Source organism: Trachemys scripta, chromosome 16 (assembly GCF_013100865.1).
Source record: "Trachemys scripta elegans isolate TJP31775 chromosome 16, CAS_Tse_1.0, whole genome shotgun sequence".
Lineage (NCBI taxonomy): Eukaryota > Metazoa > Chordata > Testudines > Emydidae > Trachemys > Trachemys scripta.
Window position 1 is genome coordinate 5725510 of NC_048313.1, and position 22908 is coordinate 5748417.

Below are 22908 nucleotides of genomic sequence, written 5' to 3' on the forward strand. Positions count from 1 at the left end.
CCCCCCTGCCCCTACTCCCCGTCTCTGCCCTGGGACCCCCGTGTCTCTCCCCCAGCTCTGTCCTGGGACTCACCTGCCCCCATCCCCCCGGCTCTGTCCTGGCACAAGCCCCCAAACCTCTCCCCTCCCACCTGTTGCACTGGCACAGCCTCCACATACACATGCTCGTGCCCTGCTCACACTTGCAGAATCTTGTGCCAGCCTGTGGAACTGCCACGTCCCCTCGCACGCCTGCCTCCCACACCTGCCCTGCCTCCTACCCTGCCCTCCTTGTGCCCCCTCGCACCTCCGCTCCCTTGTGCAACTAGTGACCATCATCCACCCCTGCCTGGGAACTCTCCATTGTGCCCCCCCTCACCCCCCCCCCCCCCCCGGGGAACCCCCGGTTAGCAGGGGGGGGAAGCCCTTGGTCCCAAGAGGGGGGGACAAAAAAGATTCCCCGGAACCCCCCCCCCCCCCCCCCGCCCCATTCGACTGCCTGTGACCTCTGCCCCAACCCATGGCCTGGGGCCAGCACTCACCACACCCTTTCCTGTTTATCCAGCCTTGATTAGGCCTTGGCTGGGACAGGCCCTATTGTTTTCAGGGAAGCCAGTGGGGCTTTGTCACAATCCGGGGAAGCCTGATCCTGGGGTGCAAGGGGAAGAGCGCTGAGGGGGGCCTTCCTGAACCCTGCCCCATGGGCAGACAGTTGAATGGATGCTCCCAACAGTTCATAAAACTTTCCTCGTGCCCCTTGAGGAGTCCACAACTCTCCCCCCCCCCACCACCACCATGAGGCAGGGGAAGAGGTCACGACTGCAGCCACTTCTGGGGTGGGACACAGCAGATGTTTAACAACCAACAGCAACCCTGTGCTTTCAGATAGGAAGTGAGGAAGGATACAATCTCTAGATGAAAGTGGGACTAGAACCCAGGAGTCCTGACTCCCAGCCCCACCTGCTCCCATCAATAAGAATGTAAGAAAAGCCAGACTGGGTCAGACCAATGGGCCAGATAGCCCAGGTGGCCAGTGCCAGACACTTCAGAGGGAATGACCTAAACAGGGCAATTATCGAGTGATCCATCCCATGTCATCCAGTCCCAGCTTCTGTCAGTCAGAGACTTAGGGACACCCAGAGTATGGGGTTGTGTCCCTGTACATCTTGGCTAACAGTCATTGCTGGACCTGTCCTCCAGGAACTTATCTCATTCCTTTTTTAACCCAGTTATAGTTTTGGCCTTCACAACATCCCCTGGCAGTGAGTTTCACAGGTTAACTGTGCACTATGTGAAGAAGAACTTCTTTATGTTTGTTTTAAATGTGCTGCCTATTAATTTCATTGGATGATTCCTGTTTCTTGTGTTATGGGAAGGAGTAAATAACCCTTCCTTACTCACTTTCTCCACTCCAGTCATGATTTTATAGACCTCCATCGTATCTCCCCTTAGTCGTCTCTTTTCCAGGCTGAACAGTCCCCATCTTTCTAATCTCTCCTCACATGGAAGTTGTTCCAGATCCTTAATCATTTTTGTTGCCCTTCTTTCCACCTTTCCCAATTCTAATATAGCTTTATTGAGATGGAGCGACCAGATCTGCACGCAGTATTCAAGGTGTGGGCATGCCATGGATTGATATAGAGGCATTATGATCTTTATCTTATCCATCCCTTTCCTAATGGTTTCTAACATTCTGTTCGCTTTTTTGACTGCCGCTGCACATTGAGAGGATGTTTTCAGAGAAATATCCACAATGACGCCAAGATCTCTTTCTTGAGTGGTAACTCTAGCTAATTTAGACCCCATCATTTTATACGTATAGTTGGGATTATGTTTTCCCATGTGAATTACTTTGTATTGATCAACGATGAATTTCATCTGCCATTTTGTTGCCCAGGTCTCTTTCTAATGCCGCACAGTCAGCTTTGGACCTTATCTTGAATAGTTTTGCATCATCTGCAAACTTTGTCACTTCACTGTTTACCCCCTTTTCCAGAACATTAATGAATATGCTGAACAGCATGGTCTCAGTACAGATCTTGGGTGGACTCCGCTATTTACCTCTCTTCACTCTGAAAACTGACCATTTATTCCTACCCTTTGTTTCCTGTCTTTTAACCAGTTACTAATCCTGGAGAGGACCTTCCATCTTATCCCATGACATCCTAAATACACTATATCCACTGGATCACCTTTGTCCACATGCTTGTTGACCCTCTCAGAGAATTCTAATAGATTGGTGAGGCATGATTTCCCTTTACAAAATCTGTGTTGACTCTTCCCTGAGATATTATGTAGGCCTCAACTGCACTATTGTGTCCAGTTCTGGGCACCACATTTCAGGAAAGAAGTGGACAAAATTGGAGAAAGTCCAGAGAAGAGCAACAAAACTGATTAAAGGTCTAGAAAACATGACCTACGAGGGAAGATTGAAAGAACTGGGTTTGTTTAGTCTGGAGAAGAGAAGACTGAGTGGGGACATGGTAACAGTTTTCAAGTGCACAAAAAGTTGTTACAAGGAGGAGGGAGAACAATTGTTCTTGTTAACCTCTGAGGATAGGATAAGAAGTGACGGGCTTAAATATGCAGCAAGAGAGGTTTAGGTTGGACATTAGGAAAAAGTTCCTGTCAGGGTGGTTAAGCACTGGAATAAATTGCCTAGGGAGGTTGCGGAATCTCCATCATTGGAGATTTTTAAGAGCAGGTTGGACAAACACCTGTCAGGGATAGTCTAGATAATACTTAGTCCTGCTATGAGTGCAAGAGACAGGACTGGATGACCTCTCAAGGTCCTTAAGTCCTATGATTCTATGATTCATCTATGTGTCTGCTAATTCTGTTCTTTACTATAGTTTCAACCAGTTTGCCTGGTACCGAAGTTAGGCTTACCAGCCTGTAATTGCCAGGATCTCCCCTGGAACTTAAAAAAAAAAAAGGGCATTACTTTAGTTTTTGGTGACTTGTTACTTTTTAATTTATCAATTTGTTCTAAAACCTCTTCTACTGGCACCTCAATGTGAGACTGTTCCTCAGGCTTGTCACGTAAAAAGAATGGCTCAGGTGTGGGAATTTCCCTCATGTCCTCTGCAGTGAAAGACCGATGCAAAGAATTCACTTAGTTGTCCCACAAACACCTTATCTTCCTTGAGTGCTCCTTTAGCACCTCCATCGTCCAGTGGACCCACTGATTGTTCAGCAGGCTTCCTGCTTCTGATGTACTTGAAAAAACGGTTTTTTGCTCGTTGCTCTTCACAATCATTTTTATACTTGACTTGCCAGAGTTTATGCGCCTTTCTATTTTCCTCTGTAGGGATTTGACTTCCAGTTTTTAAAGGATGCCCCTTTGCCTCTAACTGCTTCTTTCACTCTGCTGTTTAGCCAGGGTGTGTGGTTTTTTTGGTTATCCTACTGCTTTTTTTTAAATTCGGGTTATACATTTAAGTTGAGCCTCTTTTATGGTATTTTTAAATAGTTTCCTTGCAGCTTGCAGGCATTTCTCTCTTGTGACTGTTTTAGGTTCCGTTTAACAAGCTTCCTTATTTTTCTGCAGTTCCCCTTTTTGAAGTTAAATGCTACTGTGACGGGTTTCTTTGGTATTTTCTCCCCTACAAGGCTGTTAAATTTAATTACATTATGGTCACTGTTACCAAGTTCAGCCAGGGCCAGATTTAGGGCCAGGAGACCCAAGCTTCTACCTGGGGTGCAGGGCTTGGGGTGCGCCAGGCTCGGGGTGTTGTTTTTGTTGTTAGCGACAAAAGAGAAAATAGAATGTTTGAAGTGACATGTCTCACGTATTCTGTACGTGGATTCATTTTTCACTAGCCTCCCAGAATGTTCTGGACCTGCGTAGAATAAATATGGATTTACAGATCCTAGCATCCAAATTTATCATCTTCTAGGACAGGGATAAATCAGGCATGCAAATCGTGTATCAAAGTCATGAAATGGGCTACAAACGCAATAAAAATAAGGTATTCAAAAGTTTAACAAATGGGGAGGGGAGTGCCAAAGATGCTCCTCGCCTGGGGTGCCGTTTGGTCTAAGGCCAGCCCTGGGTTCAGCTATATTCACCTTTTGGACCAGACCCCGTGTGGTACTTAGGACTAAATCAAGAATTGTCTCTCCCCTTGTTGGTTCCGGCAGGACTAGCTGCTCCAAGGAGCAGCCATCAATGGTGTCTAGAAATTTTATCTCTGCATCCCATCTGGAGTTGACATGTACCCAGTCCCTATGGGGATAGTTGAAATCCCCCATTATTATTGGGATTTCTATTTTTGTAGCCTCTCTAATCTCCCTGACCATTTCACAGTCACCATCACCATCCTGGTCAGATGATCGGTAAGATATTCCTACTGCTGCACACTTATTATCCAAGCATGGAATTTCTATCCATAGAAATTTGATGGTTCAGTTTAATTCATTTAAGATTTGTACTGTGTTTGATTCTATGCTTTCTTTCACATGTAGTGGTGCCACACCCCGACCAGCACGACCTACTCTGTCATTCCTATGTATTTTGTACCCTGGTATTACCACATCCCACTGATCATTGTTCCACCACGTTTCTGTGATGCCTATTGTAGCAATATCCTCATTTAATACCAGGCACTCTAGTTCACGCATCTTAATATTTAAACCTCTTACATTTGTATATAAGCACTTACAAAATTTGTGAGTATTTAGTTGTCTGCCTTCCTGTGATGTAATTGAACGGGTCTCTTTTTCCTTCGACTGTTTCTCTACAGTTCCTGCCTGTACTTTACCAACTTCTACGCTCTCTTCTTTACTCTTCCCCTAAGGGATGTCTCTGTCTGAGCCGTGTGCTCCTCTGCACCTGTCGGCCTTCCCCCAGCCCTTAATTTACAAACGCCTCTATGACCTTTCTGATTTTACACGCCAGCAATCTGGTTCTGTTTTGCTTTAGGTGAAACCCATCCTTCCTTGTATAGGCTCTTCCTTTCCCAAAAGGTTCCCCAGTTCCTAATAAACCTAAACCCCTCCTCCCAACACCATTGTCTCATCCGCGCATTGGCAGAGACCCTGCATCTCTGCCTGTCTAACTGGCCCTGTGCGTGGAACTGGAAGCATTTCAGAGAAAACTACCATAGAGTTCCTGGACCTCTTACCTAGCAGCCTAAATTTGGCCTCCAGGATCTCTCTCCTACCTTTCCCTGTGTCACTGGTACCTACATGTACCACGACCACCGGCTCCTCCCCAGCACGGCACATAAGTCTGTCTAGACGTCTCATGAGCTCTGCAGCCTTCACGCCCAGCAGGCAAGTCACCATGCGGTTCTCCCAGTCACCACAAACCCAACTATCCATATTTTTAACAATCGACTCCCCCATTGCTATTACCTGGCTCCTCCTAATAACTGGGGTCCCCTCCCCTGGAGGGCTCTCCTCAGTGTGTCTGGAAGGACGGTCCCAACGATGGGATCATATCCCTCCACTCCAGCTTAATGCTCTCCTTCCCCGAGCCTTCCCTCCTCCTCAGCAGCACAGACCGGGGGTGGGACCCACTCTGCTGTGCCCCAGAAAATCTCCTCTCTGTACCTCTCTGTCTCCCTCAGCTCCTTCGGTTCAGCCACTCTGGTCCCCATAGCCTGTGCTCAGTCTCCGAGGGCCATGACTTGCTTGCACCAAACCCACTCCTCTCCCAGAGCTGGGGATAGAACAAGGAGTCCTGACTCTTGTCCCCCCCCCAGCCTCTAACCAGTAGATAGCACTGCCCTCCCAGAGCCAGGATAGAACCCAGGAGTCCTGACTCCCGGCCCCCTGCTCTAACCACTAGACCCCACTCTCCTTCCAGAGCTGGGATAGAACCCAGGAGTCCTGCTCCCGACCCCCCCGCTGTAACCATTGAGAGATGTGGGATGACTCTGGTGGTTTGTGCATTGGTGGGAGTGGCCTGCGGTAGTGTGTGGATGGCTGTTGCGGTTTGTAGGGTTGGTGCTTTGGGGAGAGCGGTGGGCAGTGCTGGTGGCGGTTGGTGGTCTGTGCTCTGGTGCTGCCGGTGGATTGCAGGGAGGGAGGTGTGTGGTGTGGTGAAGGAGGTTTGCGGTACTGTGGGCCGTGGTTTGGTGCATGTGGGTTGTGGTGCCACAGGCTGTGGTGTTGATGGTCTATTGAGCGTGGCCTGTGGTTTGGTGAGCATGGGCTGTGCTGCCGTGGTGCTATGGGCTGTGGTTGGCGAGCATGCATTGGTGGTTGGCGAGAGTGGGCGTGGGCCATGGCATCGTAGTTGGTGAGGGTAGGCTGAGGGCCATGGTTGGTGAAGGTGGGCTATGGTGCCATGGTGTTGGTGGTTGGTGAGGATGGGCCGTGGTGCCATGGGCCGTGGTTGGTGAGGGTGAGAGTGGTTCGTGGTGCCATGGGCTGTGGTTGGTGAGAATGGGCATGGACCATGGCGTCATGGTTGGCAAGGGTAGGCAGTGGTGCCAGGGGCTATGGTTCGTGAGGGTGGTCCGTGGTGTTAGTGGCTGTTAAGGGTGCGCCATGGTGCCATAGGCCATGGTTGGTGAGGGTGGGCACGTGCCATGGGCTGTGTTTGGCCAGGCTAGGCCGTAGTGTCAGTGTCTGGCCAGGGTGGGCTGAGGTGCCATGGACCATGGTTGGCGAGGGTGGGCTGTGATGCCATGGGTTGTGGTTGGTGAAGGCGGGCATCTGCCATGGGCCGTGGTTTCCGAGGGTGGGCCATGGCATCGGTGGTTGTCAAGGGTGGGCCGTGGCGTCACGGGTTTGGCTGGCTCGGAGAGGCCGGGGTTGGTCATAGGATGGGGAGGGGGTTACATTTTGAGCCAGCCTGAGGATCCGTGACTCATCCAGGGCCCTCCCCCCATTTCCCTCCTGTCTTCTCCGAACCTCTGACGCTGTGTGGGGATGGGGGGATGGGACCGGGCCTCCCGCTGCCCCCCCCCCCACCGGGATCCTTGAGCCCCTGATGCCAGGCCCTGCGCTGGGCCTCAACCCTCGCTGTGGGGCAACTGGGGCCCCCCTGCCAACTCTCCTCCTCCCCTTCCCGCCTGGGGCCTCTCACCCCACCCCGGATGGGGGAGTTCATTGCTGGGGACAAAGGGTCCCTCATCGCCCAGGTAACCGGCGGATGGCAGATGAGGGGGTGCTGGTTGCCATGGCGACAGGCCCTTAAGCCTCCATCACGGCTGCTGGGGGGGAGGGGGTTCCAAAACGCTGCAGGTTGCCATGGTAACCCGGCTGTGCCTGTTTTGTTGAGGCAGCAGCTGAGGGGGGGAGGTTGGGGGGAAAACGGGGGAGGAGGGGGCATGGCGAGGGGTGGGGGTAATGAGGGGGATGGGAGATGTGGGGAAGGAGGGAGAGTGGGGCCATGCGGAGGGGCAAACTGGGAGGAGCGGGGGGGACGTAGCAGGAAGGAAGGAGGAAGAGAAGGGGGGATATAGGGAGGGGGGAAGGGGATGCAAGGAGAGGAGGGGTCTGGGGAGGAGAGAGCTGGGAAGGGGGATGTGGGGAAGGGAGAGAGAGGGGAAGGGGATGCGGGGAGGGATATGGAGAGGGGGATGATGGCCAAGGAGAGGGACGTGGGGAGGGGAGGGGGAGGTGGGGAGCAGGGACATGGGGAAGGGGATGTTGTGGGGAAGGAGAGAGACCAAAAATCCTTGGTTTCCCTCCCTCTCTCTCCTCTCCTCTCCTCTCCCCACCCCCAGCTCCCCCATGCAACAGCACTGGCACCAGCTGAGGCATTTGCTCCCCAGGGCTGTACCCCACGCCCTGGGGATGAACCTCCCTGCCATGGGGATCGAATGCTCTGCAGCGATTGCACCCAGAATCCCCAGCCCCAAAGCCCTAGATCCTGAGCTAAAGGGGGAGCGCCAGGGGTCTCCCCCGGCTCTGGGTGGGGAGTGGAATCTAGTGGTTAAAAGGGGCGGGGGGCTGGGCATCAGGACTCCTGGGTTCGATCCCCAGCCCTGCCACAGGCTCAGTGTGTGACCTTGGGGAGGGCAAGTCCCAACCGCCCTCAGTTTCCCCATCAGCCGACAGGAGAGGTCACAGGGTGGAGGTGAAAGGCTGGCATTCAAGGGAGATGGGGGGTGCTAAGAGCTCCCTTCCCTGTGGGGGCTGACACCAGCCTGTCCCATGGTCGGGGTCCCGGAGGGGAGCAACGGGGCCCTCGTTGGCAGCCCTGTCAGCTGTTGGCTTTAAACAGGCAGCAGCTGGCGGGGCATGTCTGGCGTGCATTAACCCTCTATGTGCCATGCTGGGCCTCTCTGGAGCGGGGGGGGGGGGGGGTGGGGGGGGGATGGGACGCAGGCAACAGGTGGGCAAAGGGAGGCCAAGGTAGTGGTGGCTGGTCAAGAGCTAGGTGTAAATACACCTGCTGGCACACTCACTCCTCCTCTTACACCTACATCCTCCTCATGCCTGCGTGCACACTTTTCCCTCTGCAATCCGTTGTCCCCTGCACACCCACTCACACACTCATTCCTCTGCCAGCAATTGTTGCTCGCTTACACACTTCCTCTCGTCTTGCACACTCACCTTCCTCCATCACCCCCATTCCTTTGGTCTCAGTTCCCTTACACACTCACTTCCCTTTTGCACACTCACCCCTTTGGTGTCAGTTGTTCTCCCCTTTTGCACGCTCCCTCCCTGTAAGCTCACATCAGCGCATCCCTCTCCAGCTTGGTGCCCTCTGTGCCCAGAACTCTGGGTGCTAACTTGCCCATGCTCTCCCCTCCCCAGGCACCACAGAGCGGGTGTGCCTCGTGCAGGGCACAGCCGAGGCCCTCAACGCCGTCCACAACTTCATCGCCGAGAAGGTGCGTGAGATCCCCCAGTCCGTGGTGAAGCCGGAGTCCGTCAACATCCTGCAGCCGCAGACCACCATGAACCCAGACCGCGCCAAGCAGGTGAGATCCGGGGGACTGGACACTCCCAGGCAGTGGTGGATTAGCCACTGGGCCAACGGAGCCCGTGCCAGGGGCCCCGGCCAACTGGGGGGCCCCTGGAAAAAATCCGTTGCCAGGCAGCGGAAGCCCTGAGCCCAGGCTGCCGGGCGGGGTGGGGGAAGCCCCAGTTCCCCAAACCCACTCCCTGGCAGAAGCTGCGGGGTGGCAGGGGAAGCCCCCAGCACCCCAACCCCATCCCTGGAAGAAACACTGGGCAGGCAGGGCACGAGAAGCCCCAGCGCCCCGACCCTGGTCCCCCATAGAAGCACTGGGGGTGGTGTGGGAAGCCCCAGTGCCCAGACCCGGCTGCGGCCCCGGGACTGGAGGAGCACTCGCTCCCTGCCACGGCCTCAGGGCTGGGGGAGCTCTCACTCCCTGTTGCAGCCCTGAGGCCATAGCGGGGAGACAGAGCTTCTCCAGTCTTGGGGGGAGGGCAGAAAGGAGCAAACAGGTTGTGGGGCCACAGTGCGGGGGCAGAATGGGGGGACCCTGGGTGGACCAGGGGCGGGGCCCAGGGGAGAGACAGAAAGGGGTGGGGCCATGGGCGGGGCTGCAGGTGGAAGGGGCGGAACGGGGGTGGGACTGCAGGCAGAAGGGGTTGGCAGGGGTCCCCCACTTGCTCTGGCCGAGGGCCCCGGGAAACCTTAATCCGTCTCTGCCCCCAGGGAGCAGCCAGGACTCTGCGGGGGTGGCTGGACTCGGGCAGTCCCTGTGATTGTCCTGAGCTCCCCAGATCCCAGATAGTGCTTCCCAGTGTCACCACACTGGGGCTGTCAGCAGCACACACTGCCCTCAACAGGCAGGGCAGGGGCGGTACACACCCTCCTGCACACCCATTGTAATGTGCAGGGGCTGTAACACACCTATTAGCCATCAGCAGCCACGAAGGCCTTGGGGTCTCTGGGACGCTGTAGCATGGGGCTAGGGCAACACTGCCCAGGGGTTAGTGCAGAGATTGCTGGGGGGCAAGTGGAGTTTCACAGTCCATCCCCCACAACCTCCCTCGCTGGGGTTCTGGGTTCAGAGCCTGCCTCTGGCCACACATGAAGTGAGTTGGTTGGGTCTCTTTTTTGAATAGGGAATTTGCTGCATTCTGGGATAGCCAGGGACTGCGGGTTGGGAGAAAGGGATGCCCAGGGCTGGGATAGTGGCAGGCTGCGGGTCAGGATTGAGGGACACCGGCAGAACTGGGAGAGGTGGGGGCAGTGCTGGGCTGGGGCTGTGGGTTGGGACTGAGGGGCACCAGCAGAGGTGGGGGGGAGCCCAGGGCTGGGCTAGCAGGGGTCTGCGGGTCTGGATAGAGAGGCACTGGCAGAGCTACAGGGGGGGAGGAGCCCCGGGCCCGGGTTGTGATTCAGGATCGGGTCCAGGGGTCTGGTCCAGCATCCCCGTTGGTCACAAAGGCCCCAGTAGACTCTCCCCAATCCTCACCCCCTCCCTTAAGGTCCTCATGTGACACCATCCCGTGCGAGGATGAGCCATGTCCAGACTGGGGCCCACGTGGTGGCCCTTGCCCGGATGCCGGGGTCCCCTCGGGACAGCATTTGTCATTCCCAAGAAGAAAGAGATGACTTCATGTCTCCTTTGGCCCACCCTGTCCATCCCCATGGGGCCGAGAGGGGAACATCCTCTCAGTCCGTTCCCCCCGGGCGGGGGGGGGGAGGGTGTCGTCCCCTCCAGGCCATTCCTCCCGCAAGGGCAATAGCCATTCTGGTCTGTTTCCCCAGATACACAAGCCCAGCCCCTGGGGTCAACAGGATTGTAGCAAGGTGGGAATTCTATGGGTTAGGACCAGGGACTGGGGACCAGGATGCCTGGGTTCGCTCCCCAGCTCTGGGAGGGGACGGGCTCTCTTGTGTTAGAGCAGGGGGCCTGAGAGTCAGGACTCCTGGGTTCTATCCCAGCTCTGGGAGGGGACGGGCTCTCTTCGGTTAGAGCAGGGGGGCTGGAAGTCAGGACTCCTGGGTTCTAATCCTGACTCTTGGCTTTAACTCCCCTTCCCCTCCCCCCAGGGAAAGGGGATTGACACCGCCCATGTCCTCGCTCCCCGAGGCCCCTTTGCCCTAGTCACCTGCATCCTGTTGTCCCTCCTGTCCGCTGGGGACTAGGTCTGATCACAGCCTGCAGCCTCTCCCCCCCCACCCCCTGATCTCCCCCCACAGCACAGGTCATCCTGGGAAGTCCCTTGACAGGGACGGAGATGTGGGGACACCGGGTCGGCACCCCCATCCCCGCCCAGGCCTGGCTGCTTCAAAGGCAACAAGGGCTCACTTGACTTTCCCGACTGTGTCAAAGAAACAGGGCGGGAATGAGTCTGACACCTCCCTCTGCCCGGCACACTTCTGTGCCGCTCCCCACAGCGCCCCCTGCTGGGAGAGGCTGGGGCTAGAGGAGCCGGGAGCTCCCCCACAGCCAGCTCCTGCCCCGCTCCCCACAGCGCCCCCTGCTGGGAGAAGCCAGGGTTGCTAAAATCTCCCAAGAAATCTCCTGTTGAACAGGATGAGGTGCGGGTCTCTTGCCCCTTTGGGCCCCTGGGGACATGGCTCACCCTGTGCCACGTCATCATTCCTCCCCCCCCAGCCTCCTGCATGCCTTGAAACAGCTGATTGCTGCAGGTGGGAGGCGCGGAGAGGGAGGGGGAAACGCTGATCGGAGCACCCACGGAGTCAGTGCCTATGGCTGCGGGTCAGGGCTGAGGGGCACCGGCAGAGCCAAGCTGCGGCTCTCTCCTGTGGGTTAGTGTGGCCCGACGGCGGAGTCGGGGACTGCATCCGAGCTTGTTACGCAAGAGATTTTCTCGGCTAAGTCGCTGTGGTGTTTTCCTTTGCTCCTGGGCTGCGGTTATGTAATAGGGTGGGGAGGCTGCATCCGCCTCCCTTCCCAGGCAGAGCCCCCTGGTCTGCCCCTAGCCCCAGGCTGTGTCACTGCAAGTGGCCAGTCTGGGGAGGGCCCAAGGACAGCCTGATTGAGGCTCTCCAGGCCAAGATCATGCCCCAGCCCTTCCCTGACCCCCTCTTAGGCCTGGGTTGTACCTAGGGCTGGGTGCACCGAGCTCTGGGTGTACCACGCTCTGGGTGTGCTGGATGCTGGGTGTACCGAGCTCTGAGTGTGCCTGGGGCTGGGTGTGCCTAGGGCTGAGTGCACCGAGCTCTGGGTGCACCACGCTCTGGGTGTGCTGGGTGTACCGAGCTCTGAGTGTGCCTAGGGCTGGGTGTGCCTAGGGCTGAGTGCACCGAGCTCTGGGTGTACCACGCTCTGGGTGTGCAGGGTGCTGGATGTACTGAGCTCTGGGTGTGCCTAGGGCTGGGTGCACCGAGCTCTGGGTGTACCACGCTCTGGGTGTGCAGGGTGCTGGGTGTACTGAGCTCTGGGTGTGCCTAGGGCTGGGTGTGCCTAGGGCTGAGTGCACTGAGCTCTGGGTGTACCACACTCTGGGTGTGCAGGGTGCTGGATGTACTGAGCTCTGGGTGTGCCTAGGGCTGGGTGTGCCTAGGGCTGAGTGCACTGAGCTCTGGTTGTACCCCGCTCTGGGTGTACCAAGCTCTGGGTGTGCAGGGTGCTGGGTGTACCACGCTCTGGGTGTACCACGCTCTGGGTGTGCAGAGTGCTGGGTGTACTGAGCTCTGGGTGTGCCTAGGGTTGGGTGTAGCGAACTCTGGGTGTGCTGGATGCTGTCACTGCTCTCCATGGTGCTGAAGGGGAACCCAGCTCCGGCCAGCAGTGTCTGGGCAGCACCCCTTCCCAGCTCAGCCCACATGTCGCTGGGAGTCGCCCAGCTCTCTGAGTGGGTACGACACCGCCGCTAGGCCCCTCTGTGGAAACTGGAGCACGCTTGTCTCCACGCGGCGCTAGGGGATGTGCTGCAGGGAGCGGGGGACGGGTGATCCTTGTATGTCATATGGAACCCCAGAGGGGGCTGAGCTCAGCACTGGGGGGGTCCCTGTATAAATAGCCCTACACCCCACCCCAGAGGGGGCTGCAGCTTGGCATTGGCGAAAGGCAATGGAAGCTGCTGGAGCTCATTCCCCACCCCCACTAACACCCCCCCCCCCGTCTCTTCCCCTCGGCAGGCCAAGCTGATCGTCCCCAACAGCACAGCTGGGCTGATCATCGGCAAAGGGGGTGCCACGGTGAAGGCCATCATGGAGCAGTCGGGGGCCTGGGTGCAGCTGAGCCAGAAGCCGGAGGGCATCAACCTGCAGGAGCGGGTGGTGACGGTCAGCGGGGAGCCCGAGCAGATCCGCAAGGCGGTGGACATCATCGTGCAGAAAATCCAGGAGGACCCACAGAGCAGCAGCTGCCTGAACATCAGCTACGCCAACATCACCGGCCCCGTGGCCAACTCCAACCCCACCGGCTCGCCCTACGCCAACTCCACGGACGTGCTGCCGGCTGCCGCCGCCGCCGCCACCGCCTCGGGCCTGCTGGGACACACCAGCCTGGCCGGCGTCGGGGCCTTCCCGGCGGCCCTGCCGGGCTTCTCCGGCAGCGACCTGCTGGCCATCAGCACGGCCCTCAACACCTTGGCCAGTTACGGATACAACACCAACTCCCTGGGGCTGGGGCTCAATTCTGCCACCGCCTCTGGCGTGCTGGCCGCCGTGGCGGCTGGCGCCAATCCTGCCGCGGCCGCTGCCGCCAACCTCCTGGCCTCCTACGCCAGCGATGCCTCCGCCAGCACCAGCACGCCAGCCGGCGCTGTGGGGGCCTTCACCTTGGGCTCCCTGGCGGCCGCCACCGGGGCGGCCAACGGCTACCTGGGCACAGCCTCGCCGCTGGTGGCCAGCTCCTTCCTGGCCACGGAGAAGTTAGTGGAGAGTGCCAAGGATATGGTGGAGATCGCGGTGCCAGAGAATCTGGTGGGGGCCATCTTGGGCAAAGGGGGCAAGACGCTGGTGGAGTATCAGGAGCTGACGGGCGCCCGGATCCAGATCTCCAAAAAGGGAGAGTTTATCCCTGGCACCAGGAACCGTAAAGTCACCATCACCGGCACGCCGGCAGCCACGCAGGCCGCCCAGTACCTCATCAGCCAGCGAGTGACGTACGAGCAGGGGGTGCGAGCCACCAACCCGCAGAAAGTAGGGTAGGGCCGGAGGGAGTCACCAAAGGGAGAAATCCATTTTAAACGTCAAACAAACAAACAAACAGGCCCCTCTCCCCCACCCTGCCCATCCCCCGCACGCCCCCAAACATGCATCCCCTCCAGTAGGGAGGGGTTCCCCCCCAATCTAATGACCAGCTCCGATCCAGACGCGATCTCCGGATCGGCCCGCGGACCTTGCCGTGCGTTCTGTCTGATATGTATATATTGCACTTCTTTTTTTTTAATAGAAAAAGAAAATGGGTCAAATTTTCTCTTTATTTCCTTTCTTTCTGGCCCCCCCCCCAGCCAGACCTCCCCCACCCCCTGCTCTCTCTATTCAGGGAGCAGATCGCACTTTGGGGAGTGCATCCACGTAAGACTGGGGGGGGGGGAATTGGATTTTGATCCATAATTGGGGGAGGGGTGATTGGCGCTGATCTGGACCCATGTTGAGACGACGCGGGGTGGGGAACGGGGTCTTGGCGTGAGCCACAGTTGCCGTAAATCCTCCACATGCCCCCTCTGTAGCTGGGTCTTATTGAACTTAAGCTGTGACGCGGCATTTCACTGATGCGTTTTATTTTCGGCGTGTAGATAGTCAAATTGTGTTGAACTCGGGGTGGGAGGGGGGTGTTAAGTTAGGATTGGGGGTGGTTTTTGTGGGCTGGGGGGGGATAGTTATTCATATCTTCAGCAAAAGTGGGGGGACACACTCCCCCTCTTCCTCCAGAAAGAAAGCAACAAGTTTTAAAAATATCTCTAGGTGCGTAACTGGAAAGGTGGCTGCGCTGTCCCCGTGGGGCGTGGGGGTGGGAGTCTGTCCATGGCGTAGCCACAGGGCTGGGTTTTGTCGTCTCGCTCGGCAATGTCTGCCAGACCGGATGATTGGAGGGTGGGGAGATAAGGAGCAGAACATGAAGCTGTGACAGCATGCATGGTGGTCTGTGATGTAATGTGGCGTAGGGGGCTACTTCCTGTGATGTCATAGGCTACTTCCTGTGGCACTACAAGTGTCTACCAGTGATGTAGTATGCTACTTCTTATGGTGTAGGAGGCTACTTCTTGTGATGTCATAGGCTACTTCCTGTGACATCACAAGCGTCTATCAGTGATGCGGTATGCTACTTCTTGTGGTGGAGGAGGCTATTTCTTGTGATGTGATAGGCTACTTCCTGTGACATCACAAGTGGCTATCAGTGATGTAGTATGTTACTTCCTGTGGTGTAGGAGGCTACTTGCTGTGGTGTAAACGCCTGCCTGGGGCACGTCAGGCTGCTTCCTGTGATGTCATAGACTGCTTCCTATAATGTCATAGCCTGCTTCCGGTGACAGACGGGGCCAAACCGTCCAGGTGTGGTTTTATTTTCCTTCGGGGCTGTTCTGTAAATGCTGGTGTCACATCCATCTAGGGAGGAATCTCTCCCCCCACGCCCCCCAGGGAACGCGAGCGGTGGAGCCCGTCCCGCCGGAGCAGCGACGGGGCAGGGAACCCAGCCATCGCCGCCGCTCACACAGGCCCCAGGTGGTTGGCATGGCCAAGAAAGTGAAGCACTAGGCAGCCCTTCCTGTAGCTACCACTCAGTATTAAAGCCCGGCTGGGACGCTGGCTATTTTCTCAGCCTCGGGGGTGGATATCGGTATCGTCTCAAGCCGTGGACCTCACGACTGGCCCCGTTGCTCCAGGGAAGGGACGTTGCTCCTCTCCCTCTTCCTTAGAAACCCCCACCCCACCCCTGCCTCCCCCAGGATCTCTTTGATGCCTCAAGCAGTATTATCACCTTGAGCCAGCCAAGGGCTCCCCCTGCTGGCAGCGCAGCCTGTGGGCAGCGTGGAAAGGCCTTGGTTCACATATCAGCGACTCAGGGCAGTCCGTGAGACCCGGATGCCCAGTAGCCCTGGGCTAGTGCCGGGGTATCCATTAGCCCCTGGGCTAGCACTGGGGTCAGGTCCAGTAGCCCCTGGGCTCGTGCCAGGGTATCCGGTAGCCGTTCTGTGATCAAATCAGTGGGGCCATTCTCCACACTGTGTTTACAGCTGACCCCTTGTTAATGCACCGCTTTTGCCCTCCAGGGCTTCTGGAAACAGGGATGTTTTCCTTTCCACCCGCCTCCACCCCTGTCTGCACTGGCTTGTTATTGCAGGATCCTTCAGAAGCTTTTTGGCTGAACAGGTTGGCTTGTTAGTGTGATGTTGCTCCTGTGTGTCAGGCTTCTTCCATTGGTGTGTTATTGTAGGGTTGCTCAGAAGCCCTGGGTTATATACACTGGCTTGTTATTGTAGGGTTGCTCAGAAGCCCTAGGTTGTATGCACTGGCTTGTTATTGTAGGGTTGTTCAGGAGCCCTGGGTTGGATACACTGGCTTGTTATTGTAGGGTTGTTTGTGATCCCGGGGCGGGTTTGTTATTGGAGGGTTACTCACGAGCATTGGAAGAGGCAGGAGTGAAATGAGCATATCACCGGCGGCGGGTGGTGGGGGTGAGCGGCTCTGCGCCAGTGCTGTGCTCGGAGAGACCCCACCAGAGCCGGGCCCCTGTGCCTGGGGGGACGGGCCGTCGGCTTAAGCGCTTCATAGGTCCAAATGCAATCACAGCCCCTAGAAGACCCCTCCCCCCGTCTGACCCCTGCAGGAACCCCATTGCCTCCCCCGCCCTAGGGACCCCTCCCCATCTGACCCTGTCACCCCCCCAACCCCAGTTAGCATCGGCACTTATCCCATTATCCTCCCTACCTGACACTGGCACTTACCCCATAACGCCCCCACCCCAGAGCCCAAAGGAGCCCCCTCCCAATGTGACACCGGCCGTTCACCCCCCACCCCAGGGGCGAGCTGTGGATTTGTGCAATATTTTACCCTGGGAAGGAGAATCTCTTCCTGACCCCCAGCTGGCCGTCAGCCTGGGCACAGGCGGGTTTGCTTTGCATGGCCCTTTGCAGGCACCAGAGCTCACCGGGAAGGTGCATAAGAGGCACCGAGAGGGCAGCCGTGTCCACGTTGCTCCAGCAGGTAGATGATCGGACAGGAATTGGGGACAGACTCAGGGGAAGGGGCTAGCGGTGGGTCTGGGATCTGGGCGGGGGGAGGGGAGGGGGGGCCCTGCATGTTAGCTAGCAGAGATCAATCATTTTCCATTCGTTAGCCGGGGGGGCTGAGGGAGGGGGGTTTGTAACCTTTTAAACTAGGGAACAAAACAAATGTGAAAATATTTACTACTAAAAAGGAAGCAATATTTAAGTAGCATCTTGCACTGAATCTCGGAGGTGAGATGAGAGGCAGAGAGGCAGGGCCGGGAGAGCCGGCCCTTTCACATGGGTCGGGCCAGATCCTGCGCTGGGGTCAATAGGCCTTGCTCCGCCCCCATGGGGAGCTCCGCCCATTCCTGCCAGCTGTGGGAGGGTCCCGAATGGTTCTGGGATCTTTTGTGTCGAACAAAACTTGCTGCTGTAGCCTATGACGGGGGTGTTGCATATCAAACTTTGCAAAGGGAGGCGGGAGGAGGGCTCGGGAGGTGGTTTTTGTGCCAAAATATTTGTCTGTCTTTTTCGATACATGCCTGCATAGAGTGCCTGGGACAGCCCTCACTGGAAATGCCAAGGTCAGAGCAGGGCTGCAAAGGGGCACATCAGCTCACAGAGGGATTACCCGATTTAACCCCAAAACTACTCCGGTGGCCCAAGGCTATTCTGGAAAACCTACCCCATTGCTGGGTAATACAATTCTGGGGTGTTTTTAACACGGCATCCTCGTTAAAAATACTACCGCCATATCCGAAAACACCACAGTAACACCACCCCAGTAACGCTACGATAACCGGTAATGTTTTCAGAAAGATACCCGAATAAAAGAACTTACACCAATACCCTATAATACTACAACACCCCGAAATACTTCAGTAACACTACGATAACCCAGAGTGTTTTCCTACAGGCACCCGTCCAAAAATGCTCCGGTAATAGGCTAAAGTACTTCAACAGTATTAACCTGAGCTTTCAGTCACTGTTGTAGCAGGATATAAGGATACCTTTGTAAAGTGAAATGTTCCAGCATTCTTCAATACAGTACTGTCCCAAATACTGGAATAAATAGAATTAGTCGCCGTTGGTTAGAACCAAAAATGGGAGTTATTTTTAAGTTCTTAACACAAAACCATTTGGGTTTGCTTGACATGTCTAATTTTGGGGGAAAATTTTCTAAAGATACTTTTCACAAACCCCCCGCCCCCCAAATTTTGACTTGCCATGTTTTCATCCAGCCCCTTTGGATTGACCAGCTTCCTCGCAAGGTGGAATAGATTAGGCAACATCAAAAAGGTATTTTCCTGAAATTGCCCATATTTAAAAAAAAATACCAAAAATTATTATTATTGTTATTAGATGTAGAGCCCAGTTGGGGCCCAGGACCCCCTTGTGCCAGGCGCTGTACGTTTTTATTACTATTAGGTGTATGATGGTAGCATCTGGGAGTCCCAGTCATGGACCAGATCTGCCATGGACACAGAACAGAAAGACGGCGGCTGCCACTATTAAAAAAACTACCCGGGCAATTAGGAAGATGAAAAATCTGTCAGTTTCCAAATGTGACGGGACAAAAATACCTTCCAAATTTTCCAAATCCCAGTGAAATTTACACAACATTTCCTCCCCGCCCCCGCTGTTGGAGCTAACCTAGAGTGAGATGTGGCATTTGGGGCTAACACTTTAAAGTGCCATGGTGTTTTGGATGAATGCTAGGATACCTGAATCAAAAATACTACAGCATCCTTCACCAAGCTCGCCCCAAATACTGCAGCAATGTTACTATGAAGGGCGTCATATTCAGACTATTACTCTACAACGCTGGAGTATTTTGGATCCTCCCTGTACAGTGCTAGGGGACGCTTCTAAAAATACTGTAGCATTGTTCATTAACCCAGCAAAATGCTGCAGTAACATTACTATGAATTGTAGCATGTTAGGACTAGTACCCGACAGTGCTGTAGTGTTTGGGATCACCAACAGAATGCTATCAATCTACTGTTATACTCTGCTATTCATCAATGATACTGGTGTATTTTGGGGTCATTCCCGTAGAATGTTGTAAGATGCCCTCCTAAAAGACTCCTCTTGCAAATCATTACTCCAGCACTCACCAGGAAGCTCTCAAAATGTTGTAGTAACATTGTTTCAAGGTGCAGCATTTGACGGGGTTGTTACTCAAATACTGGAGTGTTTGTGATTCATCAGTAAAGGCAGTGAGGCCGAACGGGTAGAGAACTGGAGTAGAACTGGGTTCTGTTCCCAGCTTGGCCTGCTGGGGGACATTGGGCGTCCCAGCCCTGTGCCCCAGTTTCCCCATTTGTATAATGGGCATAAAGGTAGCGACCTCTTCTGCAGAGCACTTTGAGCTCTACAGAAGTAATGGGCTGTACAAAAACTAGGTGGTATTTATTGCGCAAAGCAAACCCTTAGAAAATACTAGTGTTCACCAGGACGCCCCAAAATACTGCAGCAAGGTGTAGCATCTTGGGGCTAATATGGAGTATTCCAGGCCATTCCTGAGGGGATCCGTTCCCTATGCGGCATCTATCTGAAAAAGACCCGACCGTTTTTTTGAAGTGCCAAACTTTTTATTTATAGAGAACATGCAGCTATTAAAGGGGGGGGGGTGAAGTTTTTAGATGTTCTACAAGATTTAAAAAAAAAATTAAAAAAGGGAAAAAAATAAAATAGAAAAAGAGACGTAAACGATAGATCATGTTAGTGGATCTGAACCCTGGGTCCTTTCTTAGCGGCTTTTAAAGAAAATTAAATAAAATAATAAAAAAAATAGCATAATAAACTAAAAGAGAGAGTCCTAGGGCCAGGTTGCCCAAGGGCTTTAGACACCTATCTGCATCGTTAGGTGCCTAAAGCCCTTCGGCAACCTGGGCCCAGGTCTCCGGGCTATCGCCTCAGCGACTAGGAAGTGAGACATCTCCATCGACAACGGTTTGCTGGCCCCGTGGCGTCCCGCCTCGCGGCTCCAGGGGACGCCAATGCAGTGTCTTGTATCCCGTCCCCCCGGCCCTGCTGCTGTCTTGTGGCACAGGAGGTGGGGGCAAGGGCTGCACTCGGCGGGCTGCACCTTCACCCGGGGTGTTGAGCTACCGGAGGGGAGTCGGGGCCACACTTAACTCGCGTGGCTCAAGGGCGCGGGGACCGGAGGAGGGCGGCAGAGGCTGGAATTTATGGGTCGGGGAGATGAGCGAGGGGCCCTTGGAAATCGACCTGGGGCTGCCGTCGGTGCTGGCCGGGGGCTGCTTGGAAGCGGGAGAGCTGGCCTGCCTGCCACGCATGGTGCGCTCACCCAGCCAGCAGGCCCCTCCAGCCCCTCTAGTTTAGGCTTTATCTAGTCCCGATGCCTCTGCGTGCATCAAAGCCAGGACTGTGGGGGGTGGAGGGGGAGGGGAAGATCCCAATTCCCCATTGGCATGTGAGGGGCTTTGGGGAGATCAGCTCCCTGCCCAACTGGTGCAGAAGCCATCTCTTCCTCGCCAGGTCCCTCCCAGGCCGGAGTGCCAGCCAGGGACTGGGGCTGGGCCCGGCCTGGTTGTGGGCCCCCTCTCCCTTTTCCCACCCTTCCCCCCATCTAAACAGCAGCGGTTCTTGAATGTGATGGTTCCCTCCTGGACCCGCTTCTCCCCCACCCCATTCCGGCTCCGGGAGCCTTCGCAGTGCCAAATGGAAGTCGTCTTTCCTCTTCCCCATCCTGCTCGGAAGGGCAGCAGCGGTGGAGGCAGAGCCAGGCTGTCCCCGCTCTCCCCGGCCTCCACCCTCAGTGGAACGTGGGGGGCGCTCTCGGGGCAGGAGGGCGAATCTGATTTGCTGAGCCTCGGCGCCCTCCCTTCCCCACCCCTCTTGTATTTAAAGGCAATAAAGTCTGAGACTCAAACAGGAGGGGCGGGAGTTGGGGGGGAAGCGGGTGGGATTTGCTCTGAGCCCGATCCGGGTCCCTCTGTGCTGTGCGTGAACTCTTTAGGACACGGCATCTCTCTGGGAGTGTACCACGCGCCCCGGGGGTGGGGGGAGTGCAGGATCTCAGCTGGGAGGGGGGGGACAGACACCCCTGTCTTGTTTCCATTTGCTCACCAGTACCTGTTCCCTCGCATTTACCATGTCACTGTTTGATCTCCCAGAACGTGATATTGACCAGAGCAGAAGGAGGCACCAACACCTCTGTCCCCGATCTCTGTGTTTGTCTCTCCTGCCTCCTCTCTCCAGTGCCAAGCAGTTCCCGATCATCCTAACTCCCTTTTAATTTCTGTCCGGACATCCATTCGGAGCACCCCTCCATACACATCGATGAGTTCAGACACACTCGCAACACACAAATCTCTATAAATATATATAGGCCAACTATATATATCTATATATCAAAAAGCTAATCAGCGAGGGACTAAAGACACAGTAGCCGGCTACCTCGGGACTGCTTTTCTAAATCCACACTCATCTTCTGTGCATCGAGAACATTTCTAAGCTGGTTGCTTTTCAGAGACAACCTGTCACCAAACTCTGCCTCATCTGAACGGGATTCATCTCGAATTTTTGTCGCTGCTGCGGAGAGCCATCCTGTTTCCAACCACCGTCTCCTGAACTTCTGACCTTCACCCCACCCTCATCTTGAACTTTTTAATGCCCCACTCCTCCCCACCCCCCTTTTCTGTGTCCATCAAATCTGTTTTCTGGATCCCCCCCATCTTCCATGTTAAAAAGACCAACAAAGCAATTCTATATCTGATAATTCTCTTTCTAGAGCTATAGATATAGAAAGGAAGCGAAGCAAAGACTGTTGAATGGCCGCACGTCGGCTATTAACCTGGACGATCGGAGATCATCTCATTTTTCCCAGGGATGTGGGGTGGGGAAGGTTTTTTTTCCCCCCTTCCCTTTAATCTCATTGCTTCATTGTAAATACTCAGTTTTGTTCAATTGTCAGAGGGGGAAACATTTTGTGTTCGACGTCCAAGAGGAGCTGGTGCATAAAAATGTTGGTGCTTGGACGGCGAGTGTGGGGCGAAGCTGTCTCAGAGAGAGAGAGGCTGCCGAGGGAAAGGAAGCTTGGCCTGTGACCCTAACTGTCAGCCCCACGGCCGTTCCTGCATCCAGCCATTGCAAATGGACTGACACGCAGCCCTGAGGTCAGCTAGAGGGGTGTCTCTGAACAGATGAAATTCTTTAGCTCCCTGGTGCATCACTAAACCAGCTTCGCAGCTAGGGTGAATCCAGCGGTTCTACTGATGCCCAGGCGGCTGTGTTGACAGGTCCCAGCTGAGGAAGGCCGTAGACCCAGGAAGAATAGCTGCTCTCGTTTCTTCTCAAGGGGATGGGGAAGCGAGATGAGGCAGGGACGAAACCGGGCAGGCCTTGCTGACGCATTTCCTGCACCGAAAGTGGGTGGTTTGAGCGGACTGGAAGTCAGGACTTTTGGGGTCTGTTCCCAGCTCTGGGAGTTAGGATAGCGTAGGCACTAGAGAGTGGGCACAGGAAGCCAGGTGTCTGGGGATCTGCTGCCCCCTAGGAGGGCAGCGGGGTTTAGTGGATAGAACAGGGGGAAGCAGAGAGGTTTCGGCGACCGGGTCACGACCCCAATAGCCATTTCAGTGCCCAAACAACGGCCAGATCTAGACGCTTAAATCAAAGTCAAATGCAAGTTATGTGAAAGTGAAGGGCCTGAGATCTATGATCTCTTCTGGCCTTCAACTCCCTGAATTTTTCTTGGATGGCAAAGCCCGTCCCAGGGAGACAGCTGATCGCTTCCCCGGCCCCACAGCAGAAGAATTCTGGAACTCTCCAAGCCCAGCACGTTTTATGAAACAGCCTCTGGTCATTTTTTCTCCCTCTCCATTGACTCTCTCTTTAACGACCTATTTATTTGAATCATTCTTTATTATTTTTTTTTCTGGGCAG

General features: G+C 55.4%; 1 protein-coding gene across 1 annotated transcript in view; it reads left to right on the forward strand.

The window, feature by feature from the left end:
* Window positions 1–14253, forward strand: part of NOVA2 (NOVA alternative splicing regulator 2) — a 50141-nt gene extending 35888 nt beyond the window's left edge. Inside the window, exons 3-4 of the mRNA XM_034792731.1 lie at window positions 8698–8864; window positions 12974–14253. Coding sequence (XP_034648622.1) covers window positions 8698–8864; window positions 12974–13990 — 1184 coding nt within the window. The 3' untranslated portion in view covers window positions 13991–14253. The remainder of the gene's footprint in view (window positions 1–8697; window positions 8865–12973) is intronic.
* Window positions 14254–22908: the final 8655 nt, after the last annotated feature.